This window comes from Helianthus annuus, chromosome 10 (genome assembly GCF_002127325.2).
Source record: "Helianthus annuus cultivar XRQ/B chromosome 10, HanXRQr2.0-SUNRISE, whole genome shotgun sequence".
Classification (NCBI taxonomy): domain Eukaryota; kingdom Viridiplantae; phylum Streptophyta; class Magnoliopsida; order Asterales; family Asteraceae; genus Helianthus; species Helianthus annuus.
In genome coordinates this window covers 178,605,160-178,625,295 of record NC_035442.2, presented here as the reverse complement: position 1 = coordinate 178,625,295, position 20,136 = coordinate 178,605,160, and the positions used below count along the sequence as shown (strand labels likewise).

Sequence of the window (20,136 nt, the reverse complement as noted above, 5' to 3'; positions counted from 1 at the left end):
ACTCCTTCGGAAGGAACAGCTTTACGCAAAATTCTCGAAATGCGACTTCTGGCTTCGTGAAGTCCATTTCCTAGGGCATGTGGTGAACAAGGATGGGATTCACGTTGATCCATCCAAAGTGGAATCTATTAAGAACTGGCCTGCGCCTCGCACACCAAAGGAAATTCGCCAATTTTTGGGATTGGCAGGTTATTACAGGAGATTCATTAAGGATTTTTCTAAGATCGCGCAGCCCCTCACGTTGTTAACACAGAAAGGCGTTGTTTATCATTGGGGAAATGCACAAGAGTTAGCTTTTCAGCATCTAAAGGATAGACTTTGTAGTGCACCTATCCTTTCACTGCCAGAGGGCACAGAAGATTTTGTGGTTTACTGTGATGCATCAATTCAAGGTCTTGGTTGTGTATTGATGCAACGAGATAAAGTCATAGCTTACGCCTCACGACAACTTAAAGTTCACGAGAAGAACTACACTACGCATGATTTAGAGCTGGGAGCTGTTGTTTTTGCACTTAAGTTATGGCGGCATTACCTGTACGGAACCAAGTGCGCCATCTACACCGACCACAGAAGTTTAGAACACATATTCAAGCAGAAGGAACTGAATATGCGGCAGCGACGATGGGTCGAGCTGCTGAATGACTACGAGTGCTCTATCAGGTATCACCCGGGCAAGGCCAATGTTGTGGCAGACGCCCTGAGTCGGAAGGACACTACGCCTAAGCGCGTAAGAGCTTTACAACTCACGATACATTCTAGTCTACCTTCGCAAATACGAGCTGCTCAGATAGAAGCACTGAAACCAGAAAACGTTAGAGCTGAAGCTCTACGCGGGTCAAGGCAACGCTTAGAACAGAAGGAAGACGGTGCTTATTATGTAACAGGACGCAGTTGGGTCCCACTCTATGGCGACTTACGAGAACTTGTGATGGATGAAGCGCACAAATCTCGCTACTCGGTACACCCTGGTTCGGACAAGATGTACCACGATATTAAAACTACGTATTGGTGGCCTAGCATGAAGGCCCACATAGCAACCTACGTCAGCAAGTGTTTGACTTGTGCGCGAGTCAAGACAGAATATCAGAAACCTTCAGGCCTACTTCAGCAACCAGAGATACCACAATGGAAATGGGAGCAAATTTCCATGGATTTCGTTACTGGCTTACCTAGATCACAGCGCGGGAACGATACTATCTGGGTGATCGTGGATCGACTCACAAAATCCGCACACTTCTTGGCAATCAAAGAAACAGATAAATTCTCCACTCTAGCGGAAATATACCTCAAGGAAGTTGTTTCGAGGCACGGGGTGCCCACTTCTATTATCTCTGATCGAGATGCACGTTTTACTTCGGAACTGTGGCAGGCAATGCACAAGTCTTTTGGCTCACGTTTAGATATGAGCACAGCGTATCACCCACAGACGGACGGGCAGTCCGAGCGAACTATTCAGACATTAGAAGACATGCTTCGCGCTTGTGTAATCGACTTTGGCAACAGCTGGGAAAGGCATCTGCCACTCGTGGAATTCTCGTATAATAACAGCTACCACACCAGCATTAAAGCTGCTCCGTTTGAGGCATTGTACGGACGTAAATGCCGGTCACCCCTCTGTTGGGCAGAAGTGGGGGATAGTCAGATCACTGGTCCAGAACATGTGGTAGACACTACTGAGCGGATTGCTCAAATACGACAACGCATGGCGGCGGCTCGTGACCGTCAGAAGGCCTACGCCGATAAGGGCAGGAAACCACTTGAGCTCCAGGTTGGGGAGCGGGTATTACTCAAAGTCTCACCCTGGAAGGGTGTGGTTCGTTTTGGTAAACGCGGCAAACTCAACCCACGGTACGTTGGACCTTTTGAAATTCTTGAGAAAATAGGCAAGGTGGCCTACAGACTGAAATTACCAGCAGAACTCGGTGCAGTTCACAACGTTTTCCATGTGTCGAATCTGAAGAAGTGTCTGTCAGATGAGACGCACGTAGTTCCTCTGAAGGAACTTACGATCGACGAACAGTTGAAATTCGTCGAAGAACCTGTCGAGATCACGGACCGGGATGTTAAGGTCCTCAAGAGCACTAGAATACCTCTTGTACGAGTTCGTTGGAACTCACGTCGCGGCCCAGAGTTTACCTGGGAGCGCGAAGATCGGATGAAACAAAAGTATCCCCAACTGTTTGAGAACAGTACAAACGCTACTGAGGCTGAAGCTACGGAATTTCGGGACGAAATTCCAGATCAACGGGGGGTGGATGTGACACCCCAGGAAAACCGGGAAAACCTTGCAACCTAACTAGCTTCCTCAGTGAGTGCCATCAAATTTCGGGACGAAATTTCTTTCAACTTGGGGATGATGTGACAACTCGAAATCTAGAACCTTTCGTTGTAACTTGCTTGTACGTTATGTGACTAGTTAAAATGATAACGTGAACCTTTTTATGTGATAAGTGCTTTGTTATGTGTGCATTTGTATATATATGTGTACGTGTTTTATGTGAACCGAGAACCCAACCCGAGAACAAAGAACCCGACTCGAGACCATGAGGTCTCGAGTGGACTTGGGCCGAGAACCTAGTGGCCGGTTGGGCCTTTGGGCCGTGAACCCCCACTCGAAACCCACTAAGGGTGCACACTTGGAACTTGACTATATATACACCACCTTAGTTAGTTTTTACCATTTGTTGAACATTAGAACACACACACACCCTCCTACTTCTCTCTCTAAACCTAAGAACACAAACACTTCATCATTCTTGGATCTTTGGACTTGGATCGGCTCACACACACACACCCGGTTGGAAGCTTTACACACACCCTCGAAACCCATTAACCGGTTAGTGTTTTTAAAGATTATGGTTGAATGCTTAGTGTTAGTATGTTCATGTTATGTTTGTATGATGAGATTATGTGATAATATGGTAGTTAACTTAGTTATGCATGATGTTTTGAAAAGAAATCGGTTCATGAATGTTCTTGTTATGTGTGGAACTATGCATAAATGCTTAATGTAAAAATGGGTTCATTGTATGTTAAAAGGTGAATGATGATATTGGTTGCACTTGGATTTGGATCCGAAAAGTTGGGTGTTTATACTAAACAAATCGGCTAATGAACATGTTTGTCATATAGGATGCATGATAGTAAATTGTATTTTGATTGTTGTTCATAGTGTTGGTTGAATAAGTGATTAATATGTTATGAACTTGATGAACACATGTTTGAATATGTGAAGAACACTTTGAATGATAGTTGAAGATTGAAAACCCTTGTGATTTTGATCCATCTTTGACCAATAACCTGATTAGGAAAACTGTTAGTGGAATGCTATTGGTTATTTCCGGATTTGGGCCTGATTATATTGTACCACTAATCTGACTACATCTGCATCAACACGTGAACTTGAAAACGACTGCTACCGACTCGCAATCACGCAGTTGCGACTCGCAACCACAGCGTGATGACTCGAGACCACGCGGTTGCGACTCGCAACCATAGCAGGACAAGCCGAAACCACAGGTTACGAGTCCCGTTGCGACTCGAGACCTTAGCATGATGAACCGAGACTACGGTTGCGACACCGGTTGCGACTCGCAACCATCCATGATCAACACACAGCATGACTCGAGACCATGCTTGCGAGTCCGGTTGCGACTCGAGACCACACTTTGGGCCTTAGTTAGTGGGCCGGACTTATGAACTTCTGTGCTACTGTTGATGAGTTATTTGGGCCTGTTATCACGAGCCCAACTGTTTGGACTTTGAACATGTGATTAACTGTTACCTATGAACTGCTACTGATTAAACGTGTCTGCCATACGTGTTGAACATTTGTGCACTACTTGGTTCGAATCTGATTATACGTGATAACCGTGATAGGACGTTATTGACTACTTGCGACTTGATTGACTTTCTGTGATTAACTGCCGAGCAAACCGAGGTGAGTTCACACCCTCTACAAAGCATGGGATTCCCTGGGTTGGGAACTGGGTTAAGGAACGTGGGTTCCTCGTCCTCCTTGGGCAGGACGTCAGTGGTTCAGGAATGTGATTCCTCGTCCGGATGGACGGATAAACGTACTAGACTAAAACTCTATCACGAAGTCCCTCCTTTTTGTATCGACTAATCGCCGGGCCAATGGCGAGCGGGTCATTAGTTAGATAGCGCTATTTAGGTCTGACAAGCCTCACACCGTGCCGCAGAGGACGGGCGTGAACTAATGGATCTGGGGCACGTCAATGATGATAGACATTGATGTTTTCAGGGCACATAAACATGACTACAGTCAGCAATCGATACGGTAACGAGTCTAGTATACACATGGGGTAGCCCCCACGGCTGGAGAGCCAGATGATGTACATGGGGTAGCCCCCACGGCCGAAATGCCTGATAACTACATGGGGTAGCCCCCACGGCCGGAGTGCCGGAGTAACTGGGAACGAACTGGTCACGTTTTTAAAACTATGGGGTAACCCCCACGGCAGGATGCCAGATAAAGTAAACTGTTTTCGAAACAACTAAAACGAACGCCCACCCGTGAACTCACTCAACTAGTTGTTGACTCGTTACTACATGCTTTGCAGGACCATAGGTACTCAGTGGGAGCTTGCATGGAGGAGGATCGTTGTGGGACAGGGATTGCTACAAGACTATGTTAAACTTGAAACTTTTGGAACTTATGTTACAACTTTAAACCTATGCTTCCGCTTACAACTTAAACTTATTTGTTTTGGAACACCAATCGTATTGGTTAAACTTTTATAATTACTTATATGCTTGTTCAGTATGATTGGTGGCTGGATCCTGGTCAGTCACGCCTCCAAGCGGTAGTACTCCGCAGGTGGGATTTTGGGGGTGTGACAGGGCCGTCTCCGAAAAAGATAAAAAACTTTTGGGCCTCGTGCGAGACAAAAACTTTGGGCCCCTTTTCCTATAATATAAACTCATTGATCATATATAAAAAAAACCACAATACGATGATAATTATTGTAAAATAAACAAAACAAAAGTAGTGTAGCAAAATGAACAAAATTACTTACTTAAGCGAATCATGAGCCTTTTTTAGCATTTTGAAAGTAAAGTTCTAGATCAAGTATTTCAACGTACCATAATTATCCATGTTCATAGAGTGAACGCTAGCATCGATTAAAAACAATAAATCCTAGTTTTATGTTACAAATAAATTAATACACATAACATTAGTTTCAACACTCTCCGGATAAGCAAAAATAACTAACACTTGAATCTTTTACGCAAAAAGAACTGTAATATGTGTAAACATATCCAAACTAATTTGGCAACACGAATCTTTTCATACAAAAAAAAAAAGATAAATCGAGCAAGATATTGAGTTCTTCTAAGTTTATATTGTAGATGGTTAAATAAGAAATTAGAAACCTACAAATTTAAACAAGAAAACATGTAAAGTTTATTATGTAAATGGTTAAATGAGAAGGAAAAAAATTGAAGAAGTTTACAAATTTATTGAGGCCCAAATTTAAATGTGACTATATGGGGCCTTTCCCCTTGTTTTATAATTAGCGCTTAAGGCCAAAGAAAAACATAACATTACATAAAGAAAATAAGAATACAAAAGTGACAAGCATGGGATTCGAACCCTGGATTGCCGATTCAATAGAAAGTAACCGCATCCACTGAACCACATGGTGAATTTGTTTATACTTTCTACATTAATTATATATATATATATATATATATATATATTTATATATTTTAAACAATTTTGGGCCTCTAGATATTTTGGGCCCTGTGCGATGGCACCTCCCGCACAGGCCCAAAACCGGCCCTGAGTGTAGGAACCGGTTGTTAACCAAAAAACAACAGTAAAAAAAAACCACGAAAACAGGCTATTAAATGAAATAACCAGTTAATTAACCAAACCGGTTAAAGTCAAAAAAATCAAATTAACCGATATAATTAGTTAACTGAACCGATTATTAAAATTAACCGGTTTGTGCACCTCTAGGTTAGACTAACATGCTAATATGTGCTTAAACTTAAAATGCTTAGACCACCCGTAGTGGTTAAGAAAAATAATGCCCCCACCATGGGGCATTATCCGACACATGTTATCCCAGTCAGCATGGGGGGTTATTGCAAAAGTGGCGTAGTAGGAATAATGCCTAATAATGCCCCTTCCAATCATTAAACAAAAAAAAAGCAAACTAGTTGCTCATTGGCTAGTCAAACCTGGAGCCATTCCTATTGGCCACATGCTTTGCATATTCAGCGTTATTATTAAAACGCCAGAATCAAATTTTTGATTTTTTTCAAAAATAACGCCTACCGTAATGGGGGTGGGGGTGTTTCCGGGCGTTTTTTTTTTCATTTTTTTTAAATACCACCCTACTACGGATTCTCTTACAATTTACAACCCACTAATCCTGGCCTAGTTTTTAGTAAACACATTCATGATTTACCGGTTAATATTAACAAAATAACGTTATTTTAAATAAATATTATTTTCTCTCATATTATCTATCTACCATTAAATCTGTATTTATCCATTTATCTAATTTGGATAAATACTATATATAGAACTCAGTCTGAATCTGTCAAAATTAGCCCTTTATTCTCAACTTACAAACTAACTAAAATCACTTCTTTATCCAAACTCTTACCATTTTTTACGCCTTCTTTTACCAACATTCTATAAATACCCCCCTCCCTAACTCCCTTTCATCCACTATTTTCCACATCCACAACAAACAAACTCACACACAACACATCTCTCTCTATTCACAACATTATATGATCCCAATGGAGCCATCTAAAGGAGAAGAAGCCGACGCCGGAAAGGTGAACTTTGCGGCCCCAAGGCCTTTTGCGACCGCCTTCAAGTCGGATTTGAAGGAAACTTTGTTTCCTGATGACCCATTTCATGACTTCACGGGCAAGACATTGCCCGTGAAGGCGAAAAAGGCGGTACAATATTTTGTACCGGTTTTTCAATGGCTTCCGGTTTATAACCGGAAGCTGTTTATGTATGATCTTCTTGCTGGGATCACCATTGCTAGCCTTGCAATTCCTCAAGGGATTAGTTATGCTAAGCTTGCTAATATTCCTCCGGTTATCGGTTTATGTAAGTTTTTTCGATCCACATTGTTTGATTTTTTTTTTTCGATCCAAATTTAGCGTTATATTGATTGAAATCATATCTGTTGAAGCGTCGGTTGTTGTCGCACTTCCTGGTTCTTATCTAGAACCACGACATAAAAGAAACACGTTAGACGGGGTCAGAGACGATGTATATATAAGTGTATAACAAGTTTTCATGCATGTATAGAGAATGTATAAGTGGTAGAAGTGAAGCCATTACTACTACCAAAACTGGATTTTTTTTTTCCTACCAAAATGCATGTGTAGAAAACTTTTGTTGGAAATATGTCAGTTTTGTAGTATTGCACTCTTATTAGACGGTTAGGCCTTTTATACGTAGAGATGTGTCTGGGCTAGGTTAGGTCAATGGGCCCTGGGGTGGACCAGAGGGCCCGCTGACCCCTCGATCAGGGAAATTCATTGGATTTTTGTACATAAAATCTGAGATTTTTCTAGAAAAAAAAACATGATTTGGACACTTTAGTTGTAGCTGTTAAAAAGGATTGCCCTTTTATGACCCCTCTGATAAAGAAGTTCTAGTTCTGCTTACGGGCCTTGTCACATTTGGCGTAAGCTCAAATATTAAGCCTGACAGGGCCGGCTCTTAGGCCGGCCAACGAGTGTCGTTGTCCGGGGCCAAAATTTTCAAATGGTCCGAAAGGTTTAAGCTTTTATATATATACTAAATTATATATTTAATATATGCATCCATTTATTATGCAAAAAATGTTGGTGGTAGAGCGGAAAACCTTCTAAAGGTAACATAAAGGTGTCACGTTTAAGTCGGCTCCACCACCAAGGTTTTATCTTGTTAATTCATTTCCCCTTAACCACAATTTTGGGCCCAATTTTTTTGTGGCCCGAGGCTTAAGTTTTTTTTGAGAGTTTTCGGGGACAGTTCTGACTTGATCTAGACATACGTCATCAATATCTATTGCTTAATTAAAATTTTACATGCAGATTCGAGCTTCGTTCCCCCTTTGATCTACGCAATTTTTGGGAACTCGAAGCATCTAGCAGTCGGAACGGTAGCTTCAAGCTCGTTGATCATAGCTGACGCCATAGAAAAGAAAGTGCACGAAGCCGATAATCCACAACTCTATCTTAATCTAATCTTCACCGCTACACTCATATCCGGCGTAATTCAGTTGATTCTCGGAGTTTTCCGGTGAGCTCATCAACAAACAAAATTTATTTTCATGTTCTATAACTAACTAATTTTTTTTTCAATATAAACAGGCTAGGAATTTTGGTAGATTTTTTGTCACATTCTACAATCACTGGCTTTATGGGAGGGACAGCAACAATCATCTGCCTACAACAACTGAAGGGCATTTTCGGTTTAAAGCATTTTACTACACATACTGATGTTGTATCTGTTACAAGCGCAATCTTTAAATACAAACATGAGGTATAACACCCAACAGCCCGCATTGGGTGTCAGTCCAATGGCCACCAGCCCGCATTCTAACCCGGAGGTGGCGGGTTGGAGTCTTGCTCGTTCCCAATATCCCTACGGTAGCGGATTTACCCCCAGACTCAGGCTTGCTGGGTGGCGGTCTGCGAGGTGGGATCACCTCGACGGTTGAGAGGACCGTAGAATATCCCCCCGCCCCCCACCACCCAACACATATTAAATTATTTCATCAGACAAAAAAATAAAATAAACATGGATAGAGATGGGGGCACACAGGTGCCCCATACACTCTCTCGTTTGTTTTTTTGTCTGATGAAATAATTTTTGGTATGCTTGTTCTTGGCGTAGAAAACAAGTTTTAAATTACTTATATATTAATTTGCCAAAAAAAAAAAAAAAAAAAAAAAACCTCCTCTCACACAAACAATATTCAGTTTTGTTCGACTTTTTTTACACTTTTAAGTTTTATTTACTTTTAACACTTTTTTTTTTAATCTTTTACACTTTTAACTCCAATAGTTTTTATCTTTTACATAACTCTTATAGTTTTCATATTTTACACTTTTAACCTCATAGTTTTCATCTTTTACATATTTGTCACAAACATTTTCTATTTTAAACCTCAACATTTTTCCACTTTCAATTTTGGTCCCTATACTTTACATCTTTTACAAATTTATCGTTTTACAATTCGTTATAAAAAATTTCGAGTTAATTGTGAGTTAACATGCTACAACGCGCGGATGTGGTTCAACGTCTTTACGTCTATTTTATTTAGGGTTTAACAGCTCCGTCGAAACTCATGGGTCCTAACCCGACTTAGTTATTTTTTTCTATGTTTTACCTTTTCGGTCTATTTTTTGCGAGTTAATACGCTGTAACGCGTGTGCATAATTCATCATTTTTACGTGTACTTTTTGTTCGGCTTAACAGTGATGTTGCAAAATGCGGGTCATTGATACTAGTTTTATTTATTTTGTTTCACAGATAAGATGGGAATGTACACTTGTTGGTATAATCTTTTTGATCTTTCTCCAGCTTGCAAAAAAAGTGGTAAGTAACACTCAATTTTGTCGCGGTTTATTGTCGCTAAACTGTTTACGCAATGCAACAATTTTATAGAGACGTGGCTTATCGTTTGTGACACTTTTTAGTGGCAGACAATATGACCCATTAAACTAGTAATGCTAATGATATGACATGCTCCTAAAAGATAACATTGAATTCTTTTTTAGTTTGTGACATCTTGTTTATTTTATAACAAATAGTCACGTCTTGTCTTAAAACTCAATGCCAAACACCCCTTTTGTAACGTGACATGATATATCATTCTACTTATCCTTGTAATTGTTTAAAAAAAAACTTATTTTATAATTAGAAAGATGAATTATGAGGATTTACTACAAGAATATGTCATGGTTGCAACAAATGCATATATGATTAATTAATTAATTAATAATAATATATGAATGTGAAATGGTATTTCAGAAACAAAGGAAACCGAAGCTATTTTGGGTATCTGCAATAGCTCCAATGGTGGCTGTCGCAGTTGGATGCATCTTTGCATTTGTAGTAAACGCAGAGGAACATGGCATCGCGATAGTAAGTTTTTTTGTTCGCAATTTCTTTAAGGTTTTGTGTTTATGAGAGTTACAAAACAAAATTAAATGATCTAGCCTTTTTTTGAACGGCGAAAATTGTATATAAAATATAGAAAGCAGGCCAGCAAGAAGCTGAGACCCGACAGTTAAAGGATTACATCATGGACATTAAAATCAAACCAACTATCCCACTCGATGTTACAAAATTTCGATATATTAGTAATCCAAAGAAAAGAGTTTTCCTTTAAAATAATCTAACCGCTAATGATACTTGTTAAATATCAATACTATTTGTTAATTTGGAATCATTACAAGAAAATGCATTAAAATTGAAAAATTAATCTGTTAAAACTTAAGTTTGCTAATCTAAGAGATTAATGCTAATCTAATTGGAATGTTTAGGTGGGTCCCTTGAAAAAAGGAATTAATCCCCCCTCTCTGAAAAATTTGGATTTTGATCCCAAGTATATATCAGCACCTATTGAAGCAGGAGTCATAACAGCCTTGATTGCACTTGCGGTAACTACACTATTCTTTTATTAAAGTCAATTTTTTTAACGGCAAATTTGGATCACTGGCAGACCACTTGTCAAAGTCAATTACTATTCAAGTTTCAATATTGTACTATTGTTTTAAAGTTTTTTTTAACAAGTTAAAATCAAGTGACCAAAATGATACATTTTATGATTCATTTAGACGTTTTTATATGTGGTGTTATCGGTCGATCATATGATCATATCATTTTTTTTAACGGCAAACCACTTTATATCTATATATAAAGAGCCAGCAAGCCGTTGGAAAGCTTACAAGCGAATGATCATATCATTTTGAATTGATACTAATTTGAAGATAATTTGGGATTAATAATTGTAGGAAGGAATAGCAATTGGAAGAAGTTTTGCATTGATGGTAAATCAACAAATTGATGGTAACAAGGAGATGATTGCTTTTGGTCTCATGAACATTGTTGGATCTTTAACCTCTTGCTATTTAACTACAGGTTCCTTTTTCCTTTCTTAACTTTTTTCATAACCACAAAGTATTTTCTAAAAAATTTATAAAAAAAATTGACTAAATAAAAACATGTTCCTTAACTCACTTTGCAGGCCCGTTTTCAAAAACCGCAGTGAATTACAACGCGGGGTGTAAATCACAAATGTCCAATGTAGTGATGGCAGTATGTATGATGTTAACATTGTTCTTCTTGGCACCCCTCTTTAGTTACACTCCCCTTGTTGCTCTTTCCGCGATTATTATGTCAGCGATGCTTGGTCTTATTGAATATGACAAAGCCTACCATCTTTTCAAAACCGATAAATTTGATTTTGTAATTTGCATGGCGGCTTTCCTTGGCGTTGCCTTCATTAGCATGGATGTTGGCCTCATGTTGTCGGTAATTTTCCTTCTTACAAGTATTTAACTATTTCGTTGTTATGTTTTATATATGTTTATAAATAAAAAGTTTTTATCTTTTGTATCTAGGTGGGATTAGCTTTGATTAGAGCACTTTTGTATGTAGCTAGACCATCAAGTTCCAAGCTTGGTAATATAGCGGATACGGGTTTGTATCGCGATGTAGAGCAATACCCCGGTGCAATAAGCATTCCCAAGACTCTAGTTTTGCAACTTGGTTCCCCAATTTACTTTGCAAATTCTGGTTACATTAGGGAAAGGTATAAATCTTGATTCCCATTTTATAAATAATATGAACGTTTAAAAATTGACATTAATATGATTTATATATCTAACTATATTTTTTTTTGGTTTTGGGATCTTTGAAGGGTTTTGAGATGGGTTAGAGATGAAAAGGCTAATAAAGATTCTCATGGAGATGATGTTGAGTATGTTCTACTAGATTTAGGAGGTATGATTCAAAGGTTCTTGAATAAATGTTACCAAGTTATGTTTTTAAAGGGCTCCCACTATTCCAACACCCCTAAAATCTTATTTTCACACCACTATATCTATATGACCTGTATAGAGTTATACGGGCCGTATAGGAGAATGTTGCACAAAACAATGTCAGAGAATGTTTTTTTTGTCTCCATGTATACGAGCCGTATAACATTATATGACCCATATAATGTTATACGATCCTAATAGAATGTTATACAACGTAATATTTTATCCATCTATACGAGACGTATAACATTATACGAGTCGTATAACATTATGCGACACAATATTTGTCATGTCAGATTATTCTATACGAGTCGTATAACCCGGTACAACCTGTAAAAAGGTTGTGAAAATAGTCAGATTATTCTATATGGGTCGTATAACCCTGTACGACCTGTATAAAGGTTGTGAAAATAAAATTCTTAGGTGTGACTTTATTAACACCCATTTAAAAAGGTTCATCCAACCCAGTGTTTTACAAGTTATCAATTAAATCTTTAAGAATCCAATGTTTAATAAACACGTATTTTTATAGTGTTACGACATACTTAAACTTTAGCCATGTTTTGCGTGATAACGCTTGATATGTTGATATATTCAGGTGTTACATCTATTGATATAACCGGTGTCGAAACTCTAGTTGAAATTCGTAGATGTTTAGAAGTTCAAGAAATCAAGGTGAGTAACAAGTCTCAACTCATGATGCATATTCTCCTTTCAAAATAACACAACACTTTTAGTAACAAGTGTTTAATTTATATACTTATACAGGTTGTCATAGTAAATCCAAGACTCGAGGTCATGGAGAAGTTGATTGTTACAAACTTTATAGACAAAATTGGGAAAGAGCGTGTTTTTCTATCTATTAAAGATGCGATTGAGGGATGTAAATTTTCTCTCGCACGGGAGAAGGGCAATGAAGAACATTGACTATAAAAAAGCAGTTGAGTTATTTAAATTGCGGGAAATCCAGAACTAGATGAAGAAGAAGAAGAGTTATTTATTATCTTTGTTATTAGTTATTGTTATTAATTGTAGATGTATGAGTTATTTTTGCAATATAAAGTTTGTATGGAAAATAAGTACATGTGTTTTGAAAAATCATTGTTGATAGATTTGTTATTAGTTATTAGTTTGAATCGATACTAGAAATCGAGCTTTTAACAACACATAAGATTGTTAAATAACCTAAAGGACGATTATCAGGGGTTGTTTGGTAACATTTGAATGGTTAAGTGCTGAACCGGTAAGAGGTCTGAACCATTAAGTGCTGAACCAGTAAGATGTATGAACCATTAAGAGCCTATATAATGTTTAACCGTTTAGAGACAAATGTCTGACCAATTCAGATTAGGGGTCTTAAACAAACAGCCCCTCAGTCTAACATATGGGTGTCAGTATATTTTGTATTTTTGACTTTATAAATTTTATCTTGTATATTTTAATGAAAAAGACTGTAATATCCTTAGTTTTTGTTTCTTTTATCCTTGGTTTTTTGCTTCTCTTTTCAGTCCAAATCAATCGACATTCGTATTCAAGATAAAGGTTTTGGGCTTTTTTTAATCAATAGACAAGGCCCAAATACAGACTTTATAAAAAAAAATTATTCATGGGCTAGTGTTTAGAAAATACATTACTAAAAACACCCTTCTTAACTCTTTAAGTTAACATATACTACATAAATAATAGGTATGATTATATCTAATGAATATAGGCAAAAGATATAGTTACATGATATGTGAAAATTTTATAATATGCATTAATAAGATTATTATGCCATATAAATTAACGATAACTCTCAAATAATAAAACAAACCCCTCGTCATTTTCAAAACAAATTTAAAGATGTTAAACCAAATCATCATAATTCACGACACAAACAAAGACTATATTTACGCAACATTATTTACCTTTCTGTTATTAGTTGTGTGTTAATAACCTGTCACATCAGATATTAAGACTGGATCTTCTATGACCCGACATTAAACAACCTTGTTAGTCATCCAACAGACCGACCGACAATAACTCTAGTAAATGAAATTATACGCTTAATTATATGGAACTAAGTAATATATATTTTTTAATGACAAATGTTACTCCTACTCTACAGCTCTACTATTACACCAATAATTCTAAATCATTGTCTGAACATGAAATATTGAAACCTCCTCTTTAAGAGGCATGTGATTTTTAGAATTGATCAAACACCAATAAGCGTGTCGATGGTTAAGGGAATAACCATGTTTATGAGTCGTCGCAATCTCCAAAGGAGCTAGTCACATTGTCAAGAGCATTGTTGCAGTAAGAGACCATATCATCTCTAACCTTAAACAAATAGGCCTTTAGCCGGAGACAAACTGGTCGTGGAACATGACTCCGACACAAGGGACATGTGGGGTGGTCTTTTAACCATGACTCAATGCACCCATCATGAAACTGGACTCCATGCTCACAGTTGATGAGCCTTTTGGACCCACTGTCTTCTTGTTCTACTTCACAAAGACACACCACACAATCATACAAAATCAGACCATTGGCATTAGATTGATCATCATCCTTGTTGTGCCATTAATTAATTACCCACACAATATTATTGAGTTGTTAATCTAACTTTAACTTTATCTCTCTCTGGGTGTGTATATATAAAAGGTACAAGGCATATACTTTGTGACAAAATATAGGTTTTTTTCAACGGTTGATCTTGATTGCACTTGCATCTTCAACGTCAAACTTCTATTGTTCAAAGTTTGACTTTTGACCAAACATGCACTTAAATCCATCCTTATTTACAATAGCTACCTTCGATATAAACATTTACAATATTTTATTTGTGTTTAAATACGTATTTAACATATTATTATCAACTACTACAAAGTTAAGTTGATGACTTAAGATTTTAATAGTTCATGCATTTTATTGGGCAAGATGGACGGCAGTTTAATAGTGCCAGGCAGCTGCCTGGCATTCCCTTATTGGCCCAACAAATTTACGATTTTATCCCTTTTTAAAATTACGATTTTATCATTAGTTAAAAATTATGTTTTCGCCCCCGTGTAAAAATAAATTTACGCTTATGCTCCCAGCTAAATATTTCAATTTTGCCCCCGGTAAAAAATTATGATTTTGACCCGTTTCAATTTACAATTTTGCCATTAGTTTTTTTCCCTTAAATTTACGATTTTGCCATCAGTTCAAAGTTATGTGTTTGCCCACGCTTAAAAATAATTTTGCGCTTTTACTCCCGGCTAAAAATTCTAATTTTCCCATCGGCTAATAATTACCATTTTGCCCCGTAAATTGATACTTTCGCCATTAGTTTTTTTTCCTCACAGCCAGGTTACGATTTTGCCCTCAACTTAAATTTACATTTTTTCCATCGTTTTTGTTTGTTTTCCTGGTTAAATTACGATTTAGCCCCCAGTGTAAAAATACTGTTATGCCGGCAGCTTCCTGACACTTCCTCATTGGTCCATTTAGGGGGTGTTTGGGGTTGAGTTTTGAAAATAAATTATGCGTTTTGAATAATCAGAATCAGATAATTAGCTGTAACAAAACGTGCTGCAGAAAGATAGTGTTTGGATTTGATTATTTTGTTTGATATCACAATAATCAGATAATCAACATTGTTTGGATTTGATTATGTTGTTTGATATCACAATAATCAGATAATCAACCTATTTGAGTGTTTGGCAAGTATATATATTTCAAAAAAATAAATAAGTGAAAACGTAAAAAATCAGTTTTTGGATTATCACGTTTTCCTGCAGCAAGGGGTGACTTACTTATGGATTATCACGTTTTGAACTCTATAAAACGTAAAAAATCACTTTTTATTAATTTTTTACCAAACACTCAAAATAGATTTTTTGCGATTTCAAAACACAATAATCAAATAATCAGGTTGAAAACGCAATCCCAAACACCCCCTTAGTTTACGATTTATCCCCGAATTAAAATTATGATTTCGCCCGCAGTTAAAAATTACGTTATTCGCATCATTTTAGTTTTTTTTTCAAAGCTATAAAAGTTTTTTTTTAATTGGTTTACTCGATTTAATTTTTTTTCGTGTCAAGGAGTTGCCTAACACTGGCTCATTAGTCTTGAAAAAATACAGTTTTGCCCTGAGTCCAAAATTACGGTCTTATCATCGTTTTTTTTTTCCTAGCAAAATTATATTAGGCTTTTTTTAATTGGTTGAGAATTATTCGGCCATCGTCCCGCAACACGGGCAGGGCATCTACTAGTTAGATACAAACACATATTAAAAAAGGGACTTGCACGTGAGCAACTAACTAGTTGTAACAAATTCAGCTACGTTTGGAAAACTACAATAATTTATCATAATTTATCATTTGCAAGTAATTATTAGGGGGGACGCTGCATCCTGTGGTGATGAATTGTTTACGCGTGGAACGCTGTGAAATACCATCAGAGCCGTTCCTATGTTTTCGGAGTCCCTAAGCAAACTATAATGTTGAGGCCCAATTTCGTTATTGACTAACATTAGAGGTGCAAAATCGGGTTTTTCTAATACCCAATTTCGGCAACCAAACCGTGTTTCGGTATTATGATCGAGTATTAGAAAATCGGATTTTTAGATACCTAGACATTAATACCCTATTTTCTATTTTTTACATAATATAATCCAATTTATTTTTTAATTTGCTTTGTATTTGATAAAAATACTTGAAATAGTTACAGTATCACAACTTTATTTAATTAATATATCTCAGTCTTTCGTTTAATGTCACTAAAAGGATGCGCCAAAAGGAAAAACAATTATATTACTTATGAGTCTTTCGTTTAATGTCACCAGAAGGATGCGCCAAAAGGAAAAAAAAACATATTTTGCTTATGAGATTTGAGCTGGGGTCTTTACAAGACTAGGGAAGGACTAATACCACTACACTAGCAAAATTAGTAGATCTACATAATCAAAACAATTATATATTATATATCATTTTTAGATTAAATGGAGGCCCTAAAAGTTTGGAGGCCCTAGGCCCGAGCCTAGGTTTTTATAAGTATTGGGCCGGCCCTGAACACCACCGCCACCCTCCTTTATAACTCGTGGAATGATATAAGCGTGATAGTGAGCACGTGTGGTGATGTTTGTGGTGGTGAGTTGTTTTTCAGTGGTAGATGTTTGTGTGGTGAGTGATGGACATTTCCACCAAAATTCACCACTAGTGATGGATAAATCTCGATGACGTGGCGGAACTTGATTGGATGTTGTGAGTGATGAGTGTGTGGTGAGTGATGGGCGCCCCTACCCCCTTAAAAGGAATGAAATTTTAGGTTGGGTGGTGTGGAATAACTCGTTGGTCGGATTGTTTAATTGGTTTAAGTTCTATACGCTAGCTTAGTCTAGTTTTTAGATTTTGTTGTGATTGAACTAGCTTGGTCGGATTGTTTTTTAAGAAAAAAAAAACTTGTTTTATGTTTGAAGAATGATTTTATAACTTGGTTTATGTTTAGTATTACTAATGTTTGAACTTTCAAGTTGTTTATATTTAGATGGTTGATGTTTGGCATTCTCCTATTTCTAGTTAATTATAATGTTAGTGTTTTCTTTTATAACCGTTAATTCACATTTACTAATTCTACTCTTAAATCTACACTTTTTATTTATTACAGACGTAGAACCCTCAACCTCATAAGGAGAGACATCTTTTCATCATACCCTAGTTTGGCTCAGTGACGGATTTAGGATTCACGCTAAACGATAACGTTTTATAAATAAGCGGTAACGAAATAGAAAAAACGTCAAATTTTTCCAAAATTTACACTAATTTTACACTACCGCCAGAGCGCCATCCGCATCTGGTTTGGCTACAACCCCTTTGGTAACTTTAAAACTATTTTCAACTACTACATTTACAAGTTTCTTACGTCACAGGGGAATAGTTTTCGACAGTGGTTGGTCACTTTTGCCGCCACTTTGATTTTCTTTTATATAATAGTTATTTATAAGTGATGTCAAATTACAATTTTATCCCACGTTTAAAATTACGATTTCGCTCTCGATTCAAAATAAAATTTTGTTTTTGCCCCTTGCTTAAATTTACGATTTTGCCCTCAGTTAAAAAATACAATTTTGCCTCCAGTTCAAAATAAAATTATGGTCTTGCCCTCAGCTAGAGTCCTGCCAATTTACGATTTGGTTCCCAGTTTAAAATTACGATTTTGCCCCCATCTAAAAATTACGATTTTGCCCGCAGCTAAATTATTACGATTTTGTCCCCAATTCAAAATAAAAAAAATGGTTTTGCCCTTAGTTCAAAATATTGTTTTACCTCAATTTTAAAATTACAATTTTACCTCCGCTAAAAATTGTAATCTTGCCATCGTTTTTTCCCTTTGGCAAAACCATGGTAGTGTTTTATTTTACTTTGTTGACTTAATTTTGTTTTTATTCATGCCAAACCGCTGCCTAGCACTCGCTAATTGGTTCTGACAAATTATTGTTTTGCCCCCAACTCTAAATTACACGCTTGTCATCGTTTTAGTTAAATTTTTTTATCATAACTATCGTACTGTTTTTCTTTAATTGGTTAACTTGATGTACCTTTTTTGATATTGTCTTATAGGTAGCATGTATAACTAACCGACATAAAGGCGTACATGTTATTAACCTAAGAAACACTTGGTTTAGCGCCCCGCAACGCGGGCGGCGCATAACTCTAGCTGCCTAACACTGGCTCATTAGTCCTGAAAAATTATAGTTTTGCCCTGGGCCCAAAATTACGGTCTTATCATCGTTTTTTTCATAGCAAAATTATAGTAGTCTGTTTTTAATTGATTAAGAATTATTCGACCATTGCCCCGTGGGGCATCTACTAGTTAGTTTTATACCTGTCCCGCTAGTGAATAGATAGGAAGATTAGATCAACGGTTCGCTTTTTACAACATTAAATTTGATTTTTATCCGATATACTACATGGGCGACCAAAACAGGCTTTAAAATTATAAGATTGGGCCTATAAGACTTCTCAACAAGAAAAAAGGTTTGCGTCTATTGTTGTGTATTTTTCTTTACCACCCCATTGTTGTGTATTTATTTGTATGTGATTCAAAACTTCGTTAAAAATATTTCACAAATTCTAGATCTCATTGTTCAATTGTGATGAAAAGATGATTATTTAACAACTTACTCCACTTTTTTTATTAACTCTCACTATATTTCCCAAATACTAGATCTTATTGTTCTCAACTTAAGAGTGGTTCCTTATTAAACATGCCCTGTAGAGGAATGTGCCAAGTCGCATGCCAACCATGACACGTGGCGGTAAAGGATTCGTCAAGATATCATATTATACCTTCTTAAGGTAGGGGCTGTTTGTTTACCTCTTAATGATGCTCTTAATGGTTCAGACCTCTTACTCGTTCAGCACTTAATGGTTCAGACTGTTTGTTTTAAAAGCAGATGTCTGAATGGTTCAGACATTTGCCTTTGAATGGTTAAGATTTATACAAAATCTGAATGGTTAAGACCTCTAATCTGAATTGGTCAGACTTTTGCCTCTGAACGGTTAAGCATTATACAGGCTCTTAATAGTTCAGACCTCTTACTGGTTCAACACTTAATGGTTCAGACCTCTTACTAGTTCAGCACTTAACCATTCAGATGTTGCCAAACAGCCCCGTAGAGTTGAGTGTAGACAATCCGATGTCCATGCCCACATTGAATGCAGATGCCTTTTCCACCAATTATAATAAAGGTGATGTCAGCATACACGGAATCTTCTACACCAATGGGATGATGACAGGTGTCACCAAAACCGTTAAGGACATGGGGACCACCACACCTGGGGAAAGCAACGTTTAACCAAGTTCACTATAAATAGAAGGGTTACATCTCTCAGGTATGATCTTTCCTCTTCGAAAGCTTGCATTCTCAAAAACCCTAATCACCCAAAAAAAATATTTATTCTCACGCCCGAGGGACGAGGGTGGTCACAGAGAGGAATGCCATCCTGTGACGAGTCTAACGGTGTTGCTGTTTTGTAGGAGTTGTCGTAGAACCGAAGTCTCAAACTCATCTAGAGAAACTCTACTGGTGAAGCCTATCTCGGCCCATACCTGGCTAAGATTTGATTC

The 20,136-nt window shown here is 37.1% G+C and overlaps 1 protein-coding gene across 1 annotated transcript; it reads left to right on the top strand.

Annotated features, from left to right (window-relative positions):
- Window positions 1-6,702: 6,702 nt before the first annotated feature.
- LOC110883714 (probable sulfate transporter 3.5) lies at window positions 6,703-13,117 on the top strand. Its single transcript, XM_022131379.2, has 12 exons — window positions 6,703-7,102; window positions 8,080-8,287; window positions 8,359-8,530; window positions 9,524-9,589; window positions 10,025-10,138; window positions 10,540-10,656; window positions 11,011-11,137; window positions 11,244-11,530; window positions 11,620-11,810; window positions 11,919-12,001; window positions 12,638-12,714; window positions 12,808-13,117. The coding sequence occupies exons 1-12, from the start codon at window positions 6,772-6,774 to the stop codon at window positions 12,964-12,966; spliced, it is 1,932 nt and encodes a 643-aa protein (XP_021987071.1). The 5' UTR covers window positions 6,703-6,771; the 3' UTR covers window positions 12,967-13,117.
- The last annotated feature ends 7,019 nt before the right edge of the window (window positions 13,118-20,136 follow it).

Excerpts from the sequence above, each read along its gene's own strand:
- LOC110883714 (XM_022131379.2), top strand. The coding sequence starts at position 6,772 with ATGATCCCAATGGAGCCATCTAAAGGAGAAGAAGCCGACGCCGGAAAG. Across the intron at positions 8,288-8,358 it reads TTGATTCTCGGAGTTTTCCG|GCTAGGAATTTTGGTAGATT; the intron begins GTGAGCTCATCA and ends CAATATAAACAG. Across the intron at positions 11,811-11,918 it reads TCTGGTTACATTAGGGAAAG|GGTTTTGAGATGGGTTAGAG; the intron begins GTATAAATCTTG and ends GGATCTTTGAAG.